At 36.8% G+C, this 22,242-nt stretch overlaps 1 protein-coding gene across 18 annotated transcripts in view; it reads left to right on the forward strand.

Moving 5' to 3' along the window:
- The window catches only part of LOC131684446 (voltage-dependent calcium channel type A subunit alpha-1), a 481,660-nt gene that overhangs the window by 415,104 nt on the left and 44,314 nt on the right, over positions 1-22,242 (forward strand). For 15 of the 18 annotated variants that reach the window (XM_058967322.1, XM_058967325.1, XM_058967327.1 and 12 more), the window contains 2 exons: positions 11,473-11,696; positions 11,912-11,921. The exons of 2 other annotated variants lie outside the window; for them this stretch is intronic. In XM_058967322.1, coding sequence (XP_058823305.1) covers positions 11,473-11,696; positions 11,912-11,921 — 234 coding nt within the window. Of the gene's footprint in view, positions 1-9,101; positions 9,484-11,472; positions 11,697-11,911; positions 11,922-22,242 lie in introns of all 18 variants that reach the window. One more of the 18 variants, XR_009304654.1, reaches the window with a different exon arrangement.

Below are 22,242 nucleotides of genomic sequence, written 5' to 3' on the forward strand. Positions count from 1 at the left end.
CCTTTAATCCACCTAACAGTGTGATGAGACATTTCTTATAACTCTTATCACTCTCTTCGGATATTATATCGTTTGAGAACATTTAGAACTTGATGCTTCGCGATGTTTTTGATAACACATACTACATGGGATTGTGGCAGGACTCAGCATAGCCATAGGACAACATCAGTGCTAGAAATCTCAAACCAAATCAATGGGAAAGCGAAAAAATGCCCCTTAAAATAGACATACAAACGAATTATTGCTAATGCTCTGTTAATAAAATATCTAAATTCCTCAATCAATGCATTGTGGTGGGAAAACTGAATTTTTCTAAAGGGGTTATGTATATTGTACTGAGCCAAAAAATCGAAGTTTATACTTTACTCAAATTTCCAACGCGACTGAGACCTAAAAATCAACGCTTTTTCTGAAAAAACGCAATACTAGCAGTGACATCATTCAAAGAAAATCAACAGTGAATATTTCCAGACTTGGTTTTATTTCCTATTTAAGAACTATTGTGTTTTTTACATCCTAGATTGCATGATTCAGTGATCGAAACCCAAAACTTGAATGAAGTATTTGAAATTATTAAATTATAATTTGTGTTTGCCATTGAAATTGACAAAATGATAGTATCGCCCCTTTGACGATTGTTTACTTTTTCGGTCCCACTTATCAGCATTGAAGTATCGCCCTTACGTTTTTTTACAATACCAATTTTACAATTGGTGACGGTTTGGTGAAAATCGATCTTACTGTCCAAACGGCATAATTCCGAAACCGTAATTTTTGAAGTTTTAAAATTATGCAGAATTAATTTTTCAGAAAATAGTTCAGAGTTCGTGTTTTTAGCGAATTTGTTGAGACTTTATTGTAGTCATGAATATTAACCTGAGAAAATTCACCATAAATACTTCTTGGACGATATACCGCCAAAATTACTTTATCAAATGATGCGCTGTTTAACGTTTGTAAAACTCATCGAAGATACTAAACCTCCGAAATTGGCGATTTCAAAATGATGTTATCTTGACCTTAAATTACTGTTTTTGAACATTTGACCTATACATATAATTGGTCATACAACAAAAATCAAATTCTCATCAAAATCGATCAGGACTTGCTAGAGCCGAATGGAAATCGTCATTTTTCATAAATTTCTCTCTGGAAAGTGTTATCCTCGATATTAATCATATTACGTTTTCGTCTCAACTCGACGCATTCCCAAAATAAAAACCTGTTTTAATCCACCTAGTGGTGCAATTGTGCTTTTCTCATTTATCCAGACTACGATTCCATGGCGGGTTATGTTCAATACAATGGTGGAAATGAATATTACATGTTCAGTACGATTTGCACATACGTACAATGGATCGACAGCCACGATCTTGAGATACTATGTGATACTGAAACATCGCTTGAAACCAGCGCCGGATCATGGAGAAAGATCCGGGTCCTGCCGAAAATTTTCAACTTGTTAAGAAATTTTAAACTAGTTTTAATTTTAAAGTAGCAACCCCTCACTGCATACTCCCTCCGGGCCGGTATGATTGACGATTTTTAGAGTGATTGCATAACCTTTCTATATGAGAAAGGCAAAAATGTACCAAAGTCCAAAAAAATCAATTTTCGTCAATCATTATTTTTTTCGAGTTTACATCAAATCTCGATGTTTCATGCATTATAAAGTTATTTGGCATCAAAAATACAAATTTGATTTTGAAAATTTTTATTCCAGTTTATATGGGAATTTTCTGTGTGATTGCACTCTTCAACTCGTAACTCCGGAACCGGAAGTCCAATCAATAAAAAAAAACTCAATAGCAGCCGATGTACCTTTCATTTGAGACTAACTTTGTGCAAATCGATCCAGCCATCTCTGATTAACAGAGGTCACATTTTTTTCCACATACACACATACACACATACATACACACACAGACATTTTCCGATCTCGACGAACTGAATCAATAGACATATGACACTCGGCCCTCCCGGTCGGGATTAGATTGACGAATTTTAGAGTGAATGAGAAAGGCAATAAAATGTTTAGCAAATGTTGAAAGTTATGCATTTTTTTGGTGGGCAGTTCTATGTTTCATAGGCATTAAATCAATTTTAACTTCGCTTCCTATTAAATAAAGACCCTTATTACAGTACATCTCTACAAAAACGAGCTCAATTTGAAAAGAAATCTGAGGATTATGATTGATTACAGAATTCTGGAATTTTCTATTGGAATGTTTTCAGGATTTTGATATTGATGCAATTAGACAACTGTGAAATCAAGACCAATAGATCAGTTACATATCAGGACCCCATTCCGACAATTTATCAAAAGTCCTCATGACGTTTACAACAACAGGATATCAATGTACGGATCAGATAATTGTTATTGTAATATTGAATTAAATCAGTCTGCATCAATAAATTTTCAACTTTAATACAATTTTTTTGTGGGTGTGGTGGGGGGGGGGAGCGTTGTATGGTGTTAAACCCCAAAACCTTCTCTTGGCAACGCCTGCGCTTGGAGTTATTTATTTCGCTTTTCATTTTCCGATATGTTTCAGATCGATCCGATGATCATGAGTTAGAAAAATTGCAGTCAGAAGGTTCGCACAAATGAACATTTTTGCACTGATAAGTTATCAAGTTCCTTCCAGACAACTTGGAAGTATTCGGTGATTATTTCTAGCGGTTGTAGATAGAAAAATGAAATGCAAAATTCGTTTTATCGAAATAATGTTTGGCTTATTTCAATGGATTATTGCTATATGGAACAATAAATGGGCGACAAAGAGTAATCAAGCCATAACTTTTAAAGTATTCAAAATAGATATTTGAAGTCTTCAGTAAAGTTATTCGCAAAAGTAAGAGCTACAAATTTGCTGAAGGCATCATTTCGATATAATCACTTCCAAGAAAATTTGTGAAAATATCTCACTCATAGGGGGATTAATCAGCAAAAGCACAATACCAAAAGAAAGGGCATATTTCCTCCATTAAATTCACCGAGGATACTATTGACCTAAGATAAACCGTTTTGGCGTTAAAAATAGATTACATGTTTTTGGTCATATTTCTGGCAATGGGAAATGATAAAAATCTTTCGTCCGCATTTAATGTTAAATATCTCTTTTGATAATAGTCCGATTTCGACAATCTATAGCTTGTTCGAAAGGTATTCGTTGAAGCTGTCTAAAAACATATAAATTGGTAATCTATATTGTCAATTTCAGCAGATAATTAAAAAAAACTGCAAAAACGCCATTTTTACGCATTCAAACATTCATATCTTGGAAACTAAACATCAGAATCAAAACCAAATTAATAGCGTTCATACTGTTTTTTAGTTCTTTCATTTAAAATTGGTTTGGATAAGATCGGTTCAGCCATTGCTGAGAAACACGAATGAGAATTTGTCCGTTACATACACACACACAGACACACACACACACACACACACACACACACAGACATTGTCCCAAATCGTCGAGCTGAGTCGATTGGTATATAAGACTCGGCCCTCCGGGCCTCGGAAAAAATCTTGAAAGTTTGAGCGAATTCTATACATTTCTTTTATAAGAAATGTAAAAAGGTGGGACAAAACCTATTTGAGGCCTTAGATGTCATTTTAGAGCCGGCATTTCTTCGTAGGATATGTTTACAATATAATTCTGCTTTTACTCTACTTTAGTTCAACCAAAAAATATATTATATTAAACGTTGCAGAATAATATTGTGAACATATCCTACCAAGAAAGGCTGGCTCTAAAATGACATCTAAGGCCTCAAATAGGTTTTGTCCCACCTTTTGCATATATCCCACGTAATGTCGTCTCTTCGGTCACCGGGACACACACTTGCCACCAGCCGTGAGGAAGCCCTTAGTCCCCCTTCGAGCCCTTCCTGCCAGCGACCAGCAGCCGTCCCGGTCCTCTGGTGGAGATGGGACGAGGGGTCTTCCGCAAACCTACCTCAGGCAAGTACAATGCATCTGTGAGCTCTCCCTTGCCTCAAAGCTCTTCGATTTGCAGCATTGGTCAACGACGGGCTAAACTGCTCGTATACTACCAAAATGTTGGTGGTATTAATTCAACCGTTGAGCAATACCGTCTTGCAGTCTCCGATAAGAGTTTTGACATCATTGTCTTCGTCGAAACATGGTTGAACGATGACACGCTTCCCAGTCAGGTGTTCGGTACTGAATACAAGGTGTTTCGCTGTTACCGGAGCCCTAGTAACAGCCGAAAATCCACTGGAGGTGGCGTATTAGTAACGGTTAAAACCAGCTTGAAGGCAAGAATCGTCGAGAACACTTCTCTTCTTAGAGCAGGTTTGGACGATTATCGAGCTTGGCGACCGTAAGTTGTACTTGTGTGCTTTGTATATGCCACTCGACCGCGCTCATGATACCGAATACGTTGAAGCACACTGCAGCTCAGTTTATACTATCCTCGAAGATGCTAACGCTGTTGATGAGATCATGGTACTAGGAGAATTTAATCTTCCTAGCATTTCATGGAAATCTTCCCGTAATGGATTTCTTTATCCGGATTCGGACCATTCCGTTCTCCACCCATGTGCAGTGAGGCTACTTGACAGCTATAGCTCAGCCACGTTACTACAAATCAATTCTATTGCCAATGAGAATAGTCGCCATCTCGATCTTTGTTTAGTCAGCGATCATGTTTCCGCCACATCAATAGTGACGGCTCCCTCTCCCCTAGTAAAACCAGTGACATGTCATCCTCCACTGATCGCCACGATTGATAGCTCTGTGGTGCATGACTTCGATATATTACCTCTTTCTGTCTCCTACAATTTCCGTAAAGCTGATCATCGCTGTATCGCAGACCTTCTTTCGACCATCGATTGGGAAAATATTCTGGATCCCGAAGATGTCGAAACCGCAGTTCAAACCTTTTCAAACGTTCTGGTGTATGCTATTGACAGGCACGTTCCAAAGAAAGCTCACCATCGAAAAACCGGCCCTCCATGGCAAACGAGTACACTGCGACGGCCGAAGTCCATAAAGAAAGCTGCCCTGCGGAGGTTTACCAAGTATCGCACAATATCACTCAGAGACTATTACGTCAGTCTAAATCTAATCTCAAGTCGCATCCTAAACGTTTCTGGAAACATGTGAATGAGCAGCGCAAGGAATCAATGACTTTCAATGGGAACACAGCTACCACATCTCGAGACATATGTGCACTTTTTTCGGAAAAATTCGCGAATGTATTCACAGATGAGGCACTAACTATTGAGCAAATCGAACTCGCTGCTAGCAGAGCTCCACTTGTAGGACAAGCTTTGGGTGCTATCGATGTTGATGCAACGATGATTACCAGAGCTTCCTCTCGACTTAAGTCATCCTTCAATCCGGGACCCGACGGGCTCCCCTCCGCGATACTGAAAAGGCACATCGAAGTTTTGGTTGCTCCGCTTCTTCAGATCTATTACTAGAGGTAGTTTTCCATCTTGCTGGAAATCAGCGAACATGTTCCCAGTTCATAAAAAGGGCAATAAGCGAGACGCCAATAATTACCGTGGGAGAACTTCGTTGAGTGCTGTCTCGAAGTTGTTCGAGCTGGTGATTATGGAACCTCTTCAGGCTCACTGTAAGCAACACGGCTTCACGTCCGGACGGTAAACTGCGTCTAACCTGCTGTGTTCAACATCCTACATAACAGAGAGTATGGAACATCGTGCTCAAACCGACGTTGTTTACACCGACTTATCTGCAGCTTTCTATAAGATAAATCACGATATCGCAATCGCAAAAATGGAGCGATTTGGAATAAATGGTAGTGTTTTGCAGTTGTTTCGATCCTACCTCACAGACCGAGAGATAGCGGTTGTCATAGGAGATTGTCAGGCCCCACCCTTCACTTCTACGTCAGGAATACCTCAAGGAAGCCACTTGAGACATTCATGTTTCTGCTATACTTCAATGATGTACATCTAGTTCTGAAGACTCCACGATTGTCCTTCGCAGATGCCCTAAAGATATTTCAACTAATTCGTTCAATTGCAGATTGCAGATTACTCCAACAGCAGCTTGATGTCTTTGCTGATTGGTGTAACATGAACCGCATGTGCGTGATCCCGAAGAAGTGTTCGGTTGTATCGTTTTCACGGAAAAGGGATTCGATTCATTTTAACTACCGTCTACTAGAGACAGACATTAAACGCGTCAGTCACGTTAAAGATCTGGGAGTGATTCTGGATTCTCAACTTACGTTTAAGCCACACGTCTCCTATGCAGTTGGTAAAGCATCTCGAGCACTGGGATGCATCTTCAGAATAGCCAAAAATTTTATGGATATTGATTGTCTCAAATCGCTCTACTGTTCTTTATCGCGATCAATACTAGAATATTGTTGTGAGAAAATAGAGTCAGCTTATTCAACTAGAGCCCCTACATGTTCGAAGGAATACTGCAAGAGCTTTGTTCATCGCTGACACTCTGCAAGGTCGTATAGATACCCCAGCTATTTTGGAACAAATCAACATAAACGTCGCACCTCGAGCACTACAACATTATGTTCAGATTACCATTCCGACGCACTAACTATAGTATGTATGGAGCCATCACTGGTCTGCAACGAATTTTTAACCAGGCAGCTTCAGCATTCAATTTCAACGTTTCTCGACAAACTCTGCGTATACGTTTTTCTAGACTGTTTAATCAATTAGCTAACAACACTTGACCTTTTTATTCTTTGTTTTTAATTATTGTATGACTATTGGTCTTTTGTACTTGATTGTTAGAAATAAGATTAGCATTAAGGCCAACATCATTGGGGGTTTGATATGCCTGTTGATGTATTCAACAAATAATTCTATTCTATTCTACTCTATTCTATTCTATTCTAACCCTTACACAGCCAGTATTGAAAAGCATCCTGGAAAACACTGCAGTTATTCTGTAGTGTTTTTCTTGTCAATATTAATATTTGAAGCATGTTTTTATATGTCGCAAATATTAAAACGGCCAGGCCTACTGTGCAGAGTTGGGTATGAAGATGTTTCAAAATTAGACGGCAATTAAATTATTCATTAATTGAATAATTTAATTAACGACTTGTTTTGAATCTTAAAGGCGGAAAAAACGAGGACAACCGTACCAACCGTTTCAGTTTAAAGGGGATATATAAATCGTTGGGAGTGAATTGGCTAAGAAGGTTAATGTCACTCCTTGGGTCCTTTGGGATGGGACAGAGATATTTACACCTTGTCCTGGCTAATAAGCCTAGGTTAAAGCGCCTTTATTCGCTCTGCGCTAAGGTCAAACGAACAATGGTACCAAAATCGAAAACGAGAAAAGCACAAGTTCTTCCACACCCTGTGTTAGATCTCTATGGAAATCAGTCAGCTCATGTTAAATATTGTTGCAGTACTTCTGATTAATTTTTACGAAAATCCTACACACGGTGTTCCCTCCTTCGACTTTTGTACCTCCGTTCATTCGTTCTTAAAATATTCAGATTATTTGTTAGAAGATGTGTAGTCCTCGTCGGACCTTTGCGACGAGTGTAATAACCAACACACCACACAGTATAATTTGTTTTAATGTGAATGTGAAATGAAAAATCTATCTAGGGTGATGAGCCCATTTGCGCCATGTTTCTATTATCACCGTATCCATTTGAAGCCGTTGGTTAGAGCAGTGTCTGCCATCTTTGTTCAACGCATTGAATCAAATGGTAGCGCAACAATAGGGGCACTCGATTCGAGTCTTCGTTGCGCTCAAGCACGAGAATTTGACTGTTTTCAGCGCATTTGTGTTATTATATTGGTTCTTAATAACGAAGCAAAGCTGTTGATTTAAATTTTTACACATTCCATTGGTTGTAGGGGGAGAAATTAACGAATTAGTGAGGCACCTTGCTTAGTATGGTGAAAATAGGCACTTCACCCTATATATATAAAAGTCAATGTTTGTATGTATATGATTTATAGACTCCCAAACGGCTTAGCCGATTACCTAGAAATTTGTACATAGTAGGCGTTTGTTATGGAGCGTGTTTATGTGCTATTGGTTGGGGATTATCTGCCCGACAGATGGCGCTTCTGAACAAATTGTATTTGCCTTATATTTCGACGAAAGTCGCAGCAACGCGCGATGGGTATTAGCTAGTTATTAATAAAAATGAAGAAGACAGAAATTTAGCTTTTGTTAGCTCGCTCCCGCCTGAAATTACCTGGAACTATGTATCCTATATGTAACACTTACCGGTCTCTTGGTGGCACGATTCCTTTTAAAACTTACGGTTGACACGGATATCCTCTTCAGACTAGCATGGATTAATCGTAATCCAGTACTTCCAGCATTTTCAAGCTTAATTCGCACACCAGTTGAGTCTCCATTAGGATACTTCCTGTATTCCATTGCCATGTGACATTGACCGCTATGAATTTGTAGATGTTCTTTCATCAGAAAGCCTTCAATGCACTCTTTTTTGTCCTGACACTTGCAATGAACAGCTGGTTGAAACACGCTTCTCAGCGTGCGTCATCCATTCCGTAATCGTTGTGATCGCCAAACGGGACGGCTTCTCAAAGGACATTCAACCGTTCGTTAAATTAATTATGCTATTTAATCCACTCGACAAGCACCGAATAATGAAAAATGCGATAAAATAAGTCTAAAACTTGTATTTTTTCTACAATTTTGAAAAAGTATTGTTGGGAGAGAATTTTTTTTTCGCGTGCGCCTCGATTGCTACGATTGAACTCCCTGTTGATGTATTCAACAAATAAACAAATTCACTGTTTGTTGAAGTGTCTACCAGAGAAAAAGAATTTTTCGAGTGGTTTATGGACGATACTTAACTTTTGCTTGATATGAAAAAAATATTGTGATCGCAAAACATGTTTCATCATAAGAACGAATCACCTTGATTTCACAAATATTTATAAAAAATCTCCGAAAGTTTTGCTTATTTTGATTTTTACATCTGACGAACAGCATATTGGTCAAATTTGAAAAAAAGTGTATTGCAGAGCTAATTTCCACGCAGCATCGCAGCTAGATCCCCAATCATCTGAAGCGAAGATCTGCTCGGATAATATCCATCCCTAATTACTCTCTGTACCCTTTATTCCAGAACTCCTTTTCGATCCGTTTCGTCAGAGTCAAACCATGTTGTCCGGATAAAAAGTACTGAATACAGGCAAGAACTCCCGTACAAAATGTACACTCAAACTGCCAAGAGTCCTGTCACGTGATGCGGGCTTCCTTACGTGTAGTACTGAACGGTACCACGATCTGCTTAAGAGTAGAAAATCAATGCAATCGCTACCCAGCGTGAAAGACAGGACAATCCGTGTGCTTCCATTTCTGTCAATCCAGTCGATCTTTAACACCTCCCAGTTACCCAGAATTGCTGTCATTCTGAACTGATTCGTCGATGCCATAGAGTCCTAGAGTACTGTCGTTCCTAGTTTCGATTTGACTAGAGCTGTTATTCCGGTCGGGCTTTTGACTAGGTAATTAAACAAACGTCCAGCGAGACTAAGTAGATGGTAGCTGTTAATACTAAGTAGTAATTTCTTTTATTTTGATACGAAACAAAAAGTTGAAGTGCAACAAAAATTGTTTTTTTTTTGGAAACATGAGCGAAATTGCATCGCGTCGGTAGCTAAGTGTTGTACAGAATTCGTGTTCCGACCGTCGGACTCAAATTGGCAAACTACTGTGGAATTGTACGTACGCACCAAGTCTACAAAATTCTCCAACTCTTGTCTTGTTATGTTACATTTTATGTTTATTGTTAGGTCCACTATGGATATGTTTCGACTACCTTCATAAATTTGCGATGTCGCGAGTACTGCATATTCGTTCTGAACAGTGGAAACAGTGAGCTTTCCACGTTTCAGTATAATTCGACGGATGGCAGGTGGTAAAAGGAACGTTGGAATTGGCTAGTAATTAGTAGCAATAAATTGGTGCTTTAAAATTGGGCATTGTCAAGTTGTAGATCAAGCTTCGTATTTGTCTAAAACAGCATTTTTATTATTAGGTACTAATGATTGCACTTTTTACTTATCACCCCAATCGGGATTCCGTTTAAAGAGCTACTGAATTTTGTTTACAAATTTTTTATTTCGTTATTTTCTCCCAAACGAAAGAAATTATAATTCGACGAAGTTTGATATGCACCCTGTAATATGTTCTAATTTTTATGGTATCTTTAACATAACGGCGTCCAATTCCAACGATCTTTTTCCGCCAGTGAAGTGTCAACCACACTTATGCTCAAATTGGCGTTCAACTCAAAAAATAATATTAACCAAAATTGAACTGAATAATAATATTAATGACTGTATGAAACCAAAGGGAGTTTCCTATAATAAACAAAAAAAAGTCCAGTAGTGTATCATTGATTGGATAAAACTTGTCCTATATTTAATCTGCAATAGAATCATTTACCATAGTAGCGTTAGTTATGCCATTTTCATTATTTTAGCTATAGAGCGAAAACCATTATGTTACTATTAGTTTTACATGATTCTAGATCCCTTTTGTACTGTGGTGCCACAGATTATATTTTTTTTACTAAAAATTAGAAAGCGAACCTAGCTTTAGTCAAGCTTCCAATTAGTACCATTTTAGCGGCAACTCAAACAAAAGAGTTATGAAAAACACAGCAACGCAATTCACATATTCACAAACAACACACGCAAATTGTGTAAATACTTTTATACTGATTCCGTATTTTCGATAAAACTAGTTACCTTCTGCATGTTGAGTGAATCTGATTGAAATATCTTCGAATAGTATAGATCTTACAAATTATTATCTAAGTGCATGTTTTCCAATTCAAGTTTGAAATTTTACACGGTTTTCAGTATTTTATTAAATCGATTTTGCCACCTCTCTAACGAAAAAGTCACGAAGCTGTAAATACAAACGATTTAATCCCATGAATAGTGATTGAAATCATTCGTTTCCAGAACATCTGATGAACGATTGATTTCTACAGCTGTGTTGTAAATAACGAATCAAATCACTCCCAAAACCATCTCACAATATAATATTGGATGTTACACAATCGCTTTGATTCGTTATTTACCTGTAAAATCTGATCCCATATTTAAACAAATACAATTAACTTTAACAATTTTCAAACTATTTCATATATATTTTGTCTGTCTGTTTGTTTTATGCTTCGAATAAAATTTGCTTCTGCTAACTTTCACCAAAAAAATCTACTGTAAAAACGCATTAAACTGTATCATAACAAACTGTCATCACGTTCAAAACCTCGATACAATCCATCTGTGACCGTGATCAAAATGCACTCCTGCACGTGTTCATTCTGGCGAACGCGCGGCACAAAACCCCATCAAAACCACCACCGTCACCACCAACCCTCGGCTGCCAAAACCAAACAAAAACCAAAAATCAAAAAAAACACCCACATTTTCACCGCAAAATCAACCAACAATCGCAATCAATCAAACCCGACCCCGTAGAAGCCATCCCTGTTCAATGCGATCCTCGACATGGCTGCCCTCGAGAAAACGGGCGGTTCGCGAACCGGTTCACTGAGCATAGAGAATGGCGAAGGTGTCAACTCGCAGACCCATCTGCTGTACGTGCAGCAACCGAACGGGAACCACAACGGGCACGAGGCCGACCACGAGGGTACCCTGGCCAGTCTGGCCCGGCGAACCACCATGCGCAAGCGGTCCTTCAGGTAAGTGACATTTGTGCCCGCACGTTTTTCATCTATACGTCCTGTCTTTCTTTCTCTCACTTTCTCTATCTGGGCTCGTGTTTTCGAGTTTACGTCCTACAAATAGGCACTTCACTCACTTCTCTTCTTTCAGCAATTTATCGCAATTCCATTTGATCTGTATTTGTTTCTTCTTCTTTTCTCGATTTTTCAACGAATCAACGATTTTTTTCCAGGAGCAGAAAGGTGAAGTCTCGTTCGATAACCGGTAAAAGCGTGTCCGTTTGTTGCCTACATAATACCTTTTTTACGTTTCGTAATTACCGAGAGTACCCTTTGTTGTTTTATCCGTTTGTTATGTTGATCACGATATATTCCCCGTTTTTTGTCGATGTGTTCGGTGTTGGTTTACTGTGTTGATATACGTGTAACGATTCACGAGATTATTACGGTCGCTATGATCCGAAATCCGGCCAGCAGATGGTGAAGTGTTATATTTCAGGTCGGATGTGTGCACTGTTTGTTTTAGAAGTTTATGGTTATCCTTTGCGACGTAGGATGGAACGATAGGTTCCGCGAGTTGTTTACTTGTTACAGGTTAGACTAGATAAATACATGTTTCTAAACGATGTAGGAAAACCACACTGTTGGTATTACTCCAACTCACTACGAAAGATGGAATATGGTGCTGAGATTCGTGTTAACCGAAACGCAGCAAAACTATGATAATCCTGGTTCTCGCAACAGAACTTCATGTAACAATTCATTTTACTGTCTAGTTAAAAAATGATACAGTAATTCCACATTAAATGTTACTGGTTCCGGAAAAAAAATGTATGGAAGAAAATCGATTTTATCAATGAAAAGTCGATTTTACATTGAAATTTACTTTGAATATGGTTTTGTTACTGTGCGTTTCTATTCGGGTGGATAACAGTTACAGTTCTATTTCTATTTATCTAAAATCTGAGAATTCACTTTTGATGGATACATACAAAGTTATACAATTTTCAACAAAATCATATCACTATTCAAATCAAGAAAATTTAACTGAAGGCGGGAGATATCGTTGTCTTATTCTTTTCAATAAAATTCAATAATACTCAACTGTTCGCTACACATGTTTGACAGTTGCGTCACCAACAAACGTTTGCGAAACGTGTTATTGACGCTCTCTTTATCTTCCCATGAACGTCGATTAGTTTGCACCTGTGTACAAAATTTCTTGCACGCGTTCAACCTCAAACTTGCTATGCCTTTGTGTACAGGTTCGCCTCGAACACCGAACTCAAGCGAACGATGTGCAAACTTAGGTTTAAACACTGTGTACGTACTCCGTGTGCGTGCACAAAAAAGGCACTCACAAAACAGAATGAGTCAACACTAGTGATGATGAGTGATAGAAAGAGAAAACTAATGTCAAGAATCGGTGTGGACGAACACCGCGTACGTACATGGGGTTCGGTGGTGCAGACGAACCTGTGTACGTGTTTTGGTACGCATTAGCGCGTTCGAGTTTGCTCACGAAATGTGGGTTTAAGATGAGCACAGAACTAGAGCGAACATGGTGTTCGATGTTCATTTGGGAAGTCTGGAAATGGCAGTTGTAAATGTTTACACACATTTTAAATCAACCACAAACGTCTGTTTTCTGTTGTAGAAGGTTAATGTAATTAAAACATTCTGATCGTTTCGGAATTCTTTTCACAACTGCGTATTTTTTCTGCTGTGAGGTAATCATTTAAAGTTTTTGTTTTAGTGGTTTTGCAGTACTGATTGAAGATGGTACCTCATTAGGTATAAATACGTAAAGCACACGGACGTTAGGCATACGTACAGACATGATGAAAGTCGGGCATACTGAATGATTTGTATAAATTTTCAAACTCGAGCAATATATTATTTTGTTGCATAAACTGTATAAACTAACGTATAAATTTGGTTGCATAAACTCAGTTTCCGTTTATAACTCAACATACACGGAAAAAAATCCCTTTATAAATTCATGAACAGATCACGATTTCATGAACTGAACGATTCACGAAAGCCGTGATCAGGGTTTTGGAATTATGGATAATGATTCGAAGTTTTTGTTGGGTTGTTGTTGTTGTTCCCTGGGCATGTTAAGTTTTTGTTATGATTCTTGTTCATGATTTGTGAATATACAGCCGACAGTCAAACGATATTCGTGATGTCAGGAGCTTATTAACGATTGTTGTGATTTTTCTTACTGTGCTATTATATTAATGATTTTACTATCGGATTTATCTGTCAGACTAGCGGGATTTATGTTCATGATTTCAGGATCTTAGTCACGATTTTCGTAATTTCTGTTCACGTTATCGTGATATTTTATTCTAGCGCCTACAGGGTGCACCATCTGGATGTATTCTATTTCAACATTGAACAACTCCGCGTTTTTCCAGTCGATTTTGACAGATGAACACAATTCTGAAACGTGATTTAGTGCAATTTTAGCTATGAGTCGATTTAAAACAAAACAACGCGTTGAAATCGTAGCGTTTTACATTGAAAACGATCGTTCAATAGTGAAAACTGTGCGTGCTTATCGTAAAAAATATGACAGGCATTCGGCGCCTATACACAAGACAATCCGTTTATTGGTGAAGAATTTCTTTGAGTACGGGTATGTAGCAACTCCCCAGATTCATATTCGACACATTTGCACACCTATTTGCCACACCGCGGCCGCTACAGTCAAGTTCTTGCAGAGCGAATTCCCAGGACGCGTTGTCTCAACAAATGGTGATTTGGAATGGCCTTCTCGTTCTCCGCATTTGACGGAACCAGACTTTTTTGAGAGATTACTTGAAAATTACAGTTTATTCTAGCAAACCTAAGCAGCTTGACGAAATTGCTGCGATTAAGCCTGAAATGCTGTCCAATGTCATACAAAATGCCCGCAAAAGAGCTGCTTTTTATGTATAAAATGAGGGTGACCATTTAATCGACGTTGTATTCTAAATCTGGTTTGTAATAAATGGCATAAAATATCCTAATAAAAACTTGTTTACTTGTGAAAATCGGCTGAAAATGGCGGAGTTGTTCAATGTTGAAAAAGGATACATCCAGCTGACGCACGCTGTACTTTAAAATTTGACACGTGGAGTAATGTGACTCATGTTCATGATATCAGTAGTTTTATCGTGGTATTCGTAAATTCTCTTCACCTTATCGCGATCCGTTAGTTTTTAATTAAAATCGTTTTTTTACTCCGGGTAACGTGACAATATGAACTGAATCATAAAAGTGTTCGCGGTATCTAGTTCTATGAACTATATCACGAACACGATTTGAGGTGCTCAGCACAGTTTTCGTTTTCTGTCCAGAAATCGCACTGAACCTTATCAAATGAAAAATGAAGTTCGATGTCGATAGTTTGCTTATATCTACTGCTCGTACCTAATACTGGTCGCTAGCAGCTGGACATTTCATGAGAAAGTGCATGGAACATAAATGATTCCACGAATAATACTCTAAATTTTGTGAAATAGCTCACGTAAAAATTTCATTACCATGTTACATGAAATCGAAAATGATTAGAGATATCCTCTACATATCACCAGCATGCAAAATAGATCGTAAATCATGTACTAGGAATGATGAATCAGTTCACGAATATATGAATATTTTATAATTTTCTGAACTACTTCACGAACACGAATGGTAAGTCGTGACTGTTATACTAGGTATCATGAAACAGTTCACGAATACATGGTTTTGTGAACTATTTCATGAGCACGGATATTGGATGGTGACATATATTGGGAACCTTGAACCAGTTCACGACTACATGAATAATATTTGATGATTTTGTGAACTATTTCACGAGCACGAATGGTAAATCGTGACTATAATACTAGGAATTATGAACCAGTTCACGAATACAAGAATAATATTTCATGCTACATGAGTAGGGTAAGGTGGGGCAAATCCGACCTAGTAAATGGTTTTGGCTATAAAATGCTCATTTTACATCGGATCAAGTCGTTTTATATACCAAATTAAAGGTTAGAATTCTCGGCAACCTTCTATGTATAGCATTTTATTCGCATTTTGGAGAAAATTTTGTGATACAAGCGTTTTACGAAAACGTTCATTTTTGCTGTTTTCAAAAATGGTGGGGTAAACCCGACCACCTATGTTTTTGGTTGATTTAGTAAAGATATTACCCAAATTTTACAGTTTTCGATGTTAAATCAACGAATGTTATGTTATTGAATTGCAGCATGAAGAAAATTGAATTCAATGTCAATCTTGGAATGTCAAAATCACGAGCAGTAGTACGTAAAGATATTACCATTGTTCGACAAGTACTGTGTTCATCTCGTTTTTGTGTCTTTAGTTTGTAATTATGAACCATTGTGCAAAAAAATAATAAATAATAACAATAAATATATAAAATAAAATATATTTCAATTTGATAAATGAACATTTTCTTAGCAAAAAAGCGGTCGGATTTACCCCACTATTTAGAGGTCGGATTTGCCCCACATCGTTTTTTTCATTAAGATGCAATTAAAAAAATATGAAAAAAGTTGAACCAAATTCATCTATGCACTTTGTAGGACTTTCATCAAAGAATTTAAGTCCACATACATTTTTTATGCAATTACAATCAGAAATGTCCTGTAGTCAATGATACACAAAAATTAAATCAAAAGTTGTGAAAACACACTTATTGTCCTTTGAACATCTCAATGTAGACTAATAAAATGCTGTCATACCACCATTATGATTATTTTCAATGCTCTACACGACAACATTGATACTGGTTCGCGTAGTGCTTCCGATTTTTAAAAACGGAGGGGGTCGGGTTTACCCAACGGTCGGATTTGCCCCACCTTACCCTAATGTTTCAGGATTTTGTAAACTATTTCACGAGTACGGATATTGGATCGTGACCAATATATTAGGGATCATGAATTAGTTCACGAGGATTGAATGGATGCATAAATAAAATTCCGAGTTTCGTTAAAATAGTTCACGAGAAAATATCCAGAAAGTTTTGATTTCGTGAACTAACGTTTCTAAATCTATAAATAACATCATGATTCATCCTTCAATTTTATGAATGATGTTCTTAAAATTTCTGAGCTAGTTCCCGTGCAGAAAATCGATTTAGTAATGACATGGCGGAAAGCATAAAACACATGATTTTTGTTCGTGGTCTTGTTATCGTAACGTGAAAACACGATTGCCCCAGATTCATGGAAGTTTATTCACGATTTTGGGAACCATTTTTTTCCATATACAACCAAAGCTCAAAAATATTGACATTCTCGGGTAAGCTTAAAGTGGAATTAGATTCGCTGCAGGGAGTGTTTGTGTTGTCTACCTTGTTTTTGATTTGTTCTGTGCTGCGCATTCATTCAGTTATTTTCGGCGCAAATTCAAGTTCAGATACCAACTAAATGCTGGTTCTATGCTAGTTCTGAGCGGAATTATTGAACAAACATGCACCAAACATATACGTTGTTCACTCATGATTTCAAATATGCCTTCCATCAATTGCAAAACCATTCTATGTAGTCTACATATGCTTAACGAAAATAAATAAATCAATTTGTCCATATATTTCAAATGAATGCTTTCGTTGGTGAATGAATAATTGCAATATTTTGATACAAGTGCAATTTTTTAAAAGGGCGTGGACGTTTCTTCGTGCATTAATTTCAATTTTTTTTGTTCGATTACTCTATTTTATACAGCAAAACAATCTGGGAACGAGATACAGGGAATGAATACTTCTGTATGAAAAATATACACCGAAAAAAATGTGCCATTTTTCACAAAAACAAAAACTTATATTAAAAATTTAAATTGCAAAAAATCATTCTTTAATTTGTTTTATTTTGTCAACAAAAACCTAAATAGAAAATAAACATTTTAAATGTTCGATTGCACCATGCAATCGTGTAGAACTTATCGTTAAAAAAGTTTTTCTAACAATAATTTTATACATATTTCAAATTTCATACTAATTGATATACAAAACTGTAATTTTATTACAGAAAGCGATATTTTTAGAGATATTTGGAATTTTGCTCCATCAAAAACGATTGTTTCGTGTAATTATGCCGTTCTTAAAAGTTATTCGCGTTACCCCATCATAACATGTCAACAATATAATGTTCATCGTTTTCAAGACGTAAAAGAAACATTTTCAGTGTATTTGGATCATGGAGAAGCTTTCTGTAAAAAGTTTTTCTAGCGACAACTTTTGAAAAATTTTTAATAATTCATACTATTTACAATAAAAAATGCAATTTTATTTTTGAATATGATTCTAAACGTCATTTTAAATCAAAATACTCGTAACAAAAGTTTTCTGAAATGCAATAGTTTTCGAAATATTTTAAATTTTGTTTTAACAGCACAATTATTTTGTTTTATTACTGCCTTTTCATAAGTGATTCGCGTTTCTTTATCAACAAAAATAGGTTTTTCAACAGGCCCATAATACTTTTTGTAACTTTCCCATTGACATCAAGGCGATATTGTAAACTATTTGAAATCAACACTAAAACAATCAAAATATTATTCCATCACAGGGTCTGATGATTGAACTATGTACTTGAATCATATTTTGGTTGCCTTCATGTAGCTTTCCAATGGTTTACAATATCGCTTTGATGTCAACGGAAAAGTTACAGGAAATGTTATGGGCCTTTTGAAAAACGGTTTTTGTTGATCGAGAAACGCGAATGACTTATGAAAAGGTCGTAGTAAAGAAAATAATTGTGCTATTAAAACAAAATTTGAAATATCGCGAGAATTACTACATTTCAGAAAACTTTTGTTACGAGCATTTTGATTTAAAATGGTTTTTAGATAAAGAAATTTTTATTTTTGACTGCAAATACTATGAATTATAAAAATATATCAAAAGTTGTTGCTAGGAAAACTTCTTTATTGAAAGCTTCTTCATTATTGAAATACACTGAAAAAATGTCTTTTACCTCTTTAAAACGATAAACATTTGATTATTGACATTTGATGATAGGATAACGCGAATAACTTTTAAAAAGGGCCTAATTACACGAATGTTTTTGTTGGAGCAAAATTCCAAATATCTCGAAAACTATCGCATTTTGGATGGTTTTTGGTAAATTCGGTTCCCAAGGTAAAGATGGACAAGAGACATGCTGGTGAACTCGAGTGATTCGTAGTTTTGCTGCCTAAGCTCGACTCTCATGACCAAAGACAAAAGTTAAGCCCGTAAGATATTAAGCCTGTTCTAATGACCCTGCCACTTCTTTCCGATCTGTATATTTCACATCCTTGCTCTCACTTGAGTGCTTTGGCTTTAGTTTTCATAACATTCCCTACCCAGTAATCTCTAGCTAATTGAATGTCGTTAAAATGTAAAAAATAAAAAAAAATTACAATGATATTTAGAATTATAATAAAATTACACTCTTGTATGTCAATTAGCATGACATTTTAAAAACATGTATAAAGATAATTTAAAAAAAACTTTTTTACCGATAAGTTCTCCATCATGCAATCAGGCTTGTTATTTGCTCACACAATGAGCCACAAAGAGCGAAATGCACCGATGAAAAATAGAGCCACACAAAAACACTGCGATGTGCAGAACGACCGCACAAGGAGAAACTTGAAAACGAAAAAGAGAAAGATCTGTTCACCAGGAGCTGCACAATCTCGTTCAAAGAGTCACCTTGAAGAGCCACTTTTTTGTGCTTCACCTCACTGGAAAGTAGGTAGGAAGGCGAATCAAACTACAATTCAGATAAAGTTTGATGGAAAGAATGTTTTTAAAATGTTTTTTGTTTGCCTTCTCTGCTTCCCTGCGCGTGGAACCAAGATTCACACTAAAGAGCCTCTTTATTTCTACTCTTTGATGTTTGCAGACAAGGAGTAGAATGCACGTATGGGAGCAACACATATCGGAGTGAAGAGGTTTATTGTGAAAGAGAAGAGCGATGGTTTGCATGAAAAGTGCAAAGAGTGTTTTTTATTCTTCTGTTTATTTGCTCTGAGGTGCATTACATCCCTGCATGCAATCACACTCAAAGTGTGTCTTTTCTCTTTGGGTTTTTGTTGACAAAATGCAAACAATTAAAAAAAATGTGAATCTTGAAATTTAAATTTATAACATAAATTTTTATTTTTGTGAAAAATGACAACATTTTTTTCAGTGTATATTTTTTCGTGGAGAAATATTCATTCCCTGTAACTCGTTCTCAGGTAGTTTTGTTGTATAAAATCGATCAATAAAATTAAAAAAATTGCTCTTGAGTCAAAATAATCTTATTGACTATGGAAAATGTTTAGTCTTGCATACCGATGAGAGCTGTAAAGTTTCTTTGGAATCTAAGATAGTTGGTCATGATTTTAGAGATTTTCGGACGGATCTTCGTGGTTTCCTCAGTGAGTCTTTCGTAAAAACCACGAAACAACTTTTGTAGGCTTATTATAAATTTACTTCGTTAATCAAACGATTTTTTATGTAATATACGTAAGTTTTCATAAATTTACGACCATCTTTCGTAAGATGAACGATTTTTTTTCGGAAGAATCCTCAAAATATAAATGCACAAAAAACTCATATTGTTGAACGCATTTATTCGTAAATCTGCTATGACGCCTTCATGCGCGGATACAAGCATTTTGATGCATTATAAATAGTTGGATTCGCTTATTTCACGACCTAAAAATATGGCGACTTGATGAACGAAAATTTTCGTAAATTTACATATTTAGTGTACATTGCACAATATTTATTGTCGTAGACGGAACTATTTTTCATGAATGAAACGAAATGTTTCGTTATTTCACTATATGTTTGTGTATAGCATGTCAGTCGTCAATCGCACGAATTAATTTCGTTCATCGAACAAAATTTTCGTATATTTTTTCATCCGATCTTTTAGGATCGCTGCACTATTTACCGTCAAAAATATGATTTTCTTGTAGGAAATGATTCTGAATGCCATTTCAAATTAATGACATGACAAAACTTTTAGAAAACATAGTAGTTTTAAAGATATTTTAAATTTTGTTTCAGCGAGTACAATTATTTTGTTTTATTACAAAGCCATCACCGTTCGATTCTGTTTTCAGATTTAGGTTGCTGTTGTTCGGTGAAAAATTACAAAAAAAACTCTTTCTTTCGATAACGTTTCAGCTGGCTTATTCTTCATCCGTCCCCAGAACTGGCTTAAATTTCTGAGGATAACTGAAGAATAAGTAAGCTGAACCGTTAACGACAGAAAGAGTTTTTTTTTTAATTTTTCACCGAACAACATCAACTTAAATCTGTAATGTAAATTTGATTGAAAAATAGTGCGAATGATAAAAAACAGGTGAAAAATTGTTGCTAAGATAACTTCAAGCATGATTTTTGAAAACAGCGAAACTCGCACTTCACCCAAACAGAGAAAACGGCGATGACATTTTCGAAATTTTGTTTTAAATGTTATTTAAAAACCATACCGATTTTTACACCAATTATTCATCCAAAATGCTCACCAAAGACGCCTTTCCATTGAATGGAACGAACATTCGCGATCAAGACATTGAAAAGAGCGGATTGAAGAAAAATTAAAGTTACGATTATAACAGATTTCCAATTTTAAATTTAAATTTTGGCACCACCCTATCAATCATATCATCCGAAGACAAACCTCACTCTCTCATTTTCAATATACTTAAGTCAGTCTTATACTATTCACGCAAGGGTACGGAGGTAATACGTTATTAGTCCGAAATCCAATAATTAACCGTTTACAAAACTGTAGACAGGGTCGATTTTGTTTTCGGGATCGCGACTTGAATCTTGAGATGCGTGAATAAGTTGATCACGGGAACGAAAAGTAATTTCGGAATTGGTGCCTTTCGGTGTGATGAACGAAGCCGATAAGGCGTTGGAGAAAATATCTAAAAGCGTTGCGGTCCGTTCATTCGTTCATCGTCATTGAACGAATATATCATTGTGCTGGTTGACGGTTTTACAAAATACGTCGTAGTGAAGGCAGTTCGCAACACGAAGACAATTCCAGTGATCCAGATGCTGAACGAAGTGTTTGCCATTTTTGGGATGGCGAGACGCATAATCACCGACCGTGGGACAGCATACACTTCCAGAGAATTTGAAACCTTCTGCGCTGATGCAGGAATATCGCACGTCAAGGTCGCCGTTGGAACCCCACGTGCAAATGGACAGGTTGAACGCGAGAATCGAAGTATACTCGATGCAGTACGCTGCATGGTGAAGGACGACGACAAATCCTGGGACAAGCATCTCCGGATGGTTCAGTGGGGATTGAACACCATGGTCAACGACACGACTAAGATCTCCCCGCACACGTTGCTGTTTAACTACAATCCACGGGACATTATGCAGAATCAACTGTTGATGATGTTCAACGCCGAGGTCCCAGCTACCGATGCAGAAACGTTGAAACGTGTCGTGAGTTCCAGAATTGAAAAGGAGCAACAGAAGCAGAAACATTACTTCGACAAGGCGCGACGTCCAGCTAGGAAGTATTTCGAAGGTGAACTCGTGCTCCAGAAGGCC

Source organism: Topomyia yanbarensis, chromosome 2 (assembly GCF_030247195.1).
Source record: "Topomyia yanbarensis strain Yona2022 chromosome 2, ASM3024719v1, whole genome shotgun sequence".
NCBI lineage: Eukaryota > Metazoa > Arthropoda > Insecta > Diptera > Culicidae > Topomyia > Topomyia yanbarensis.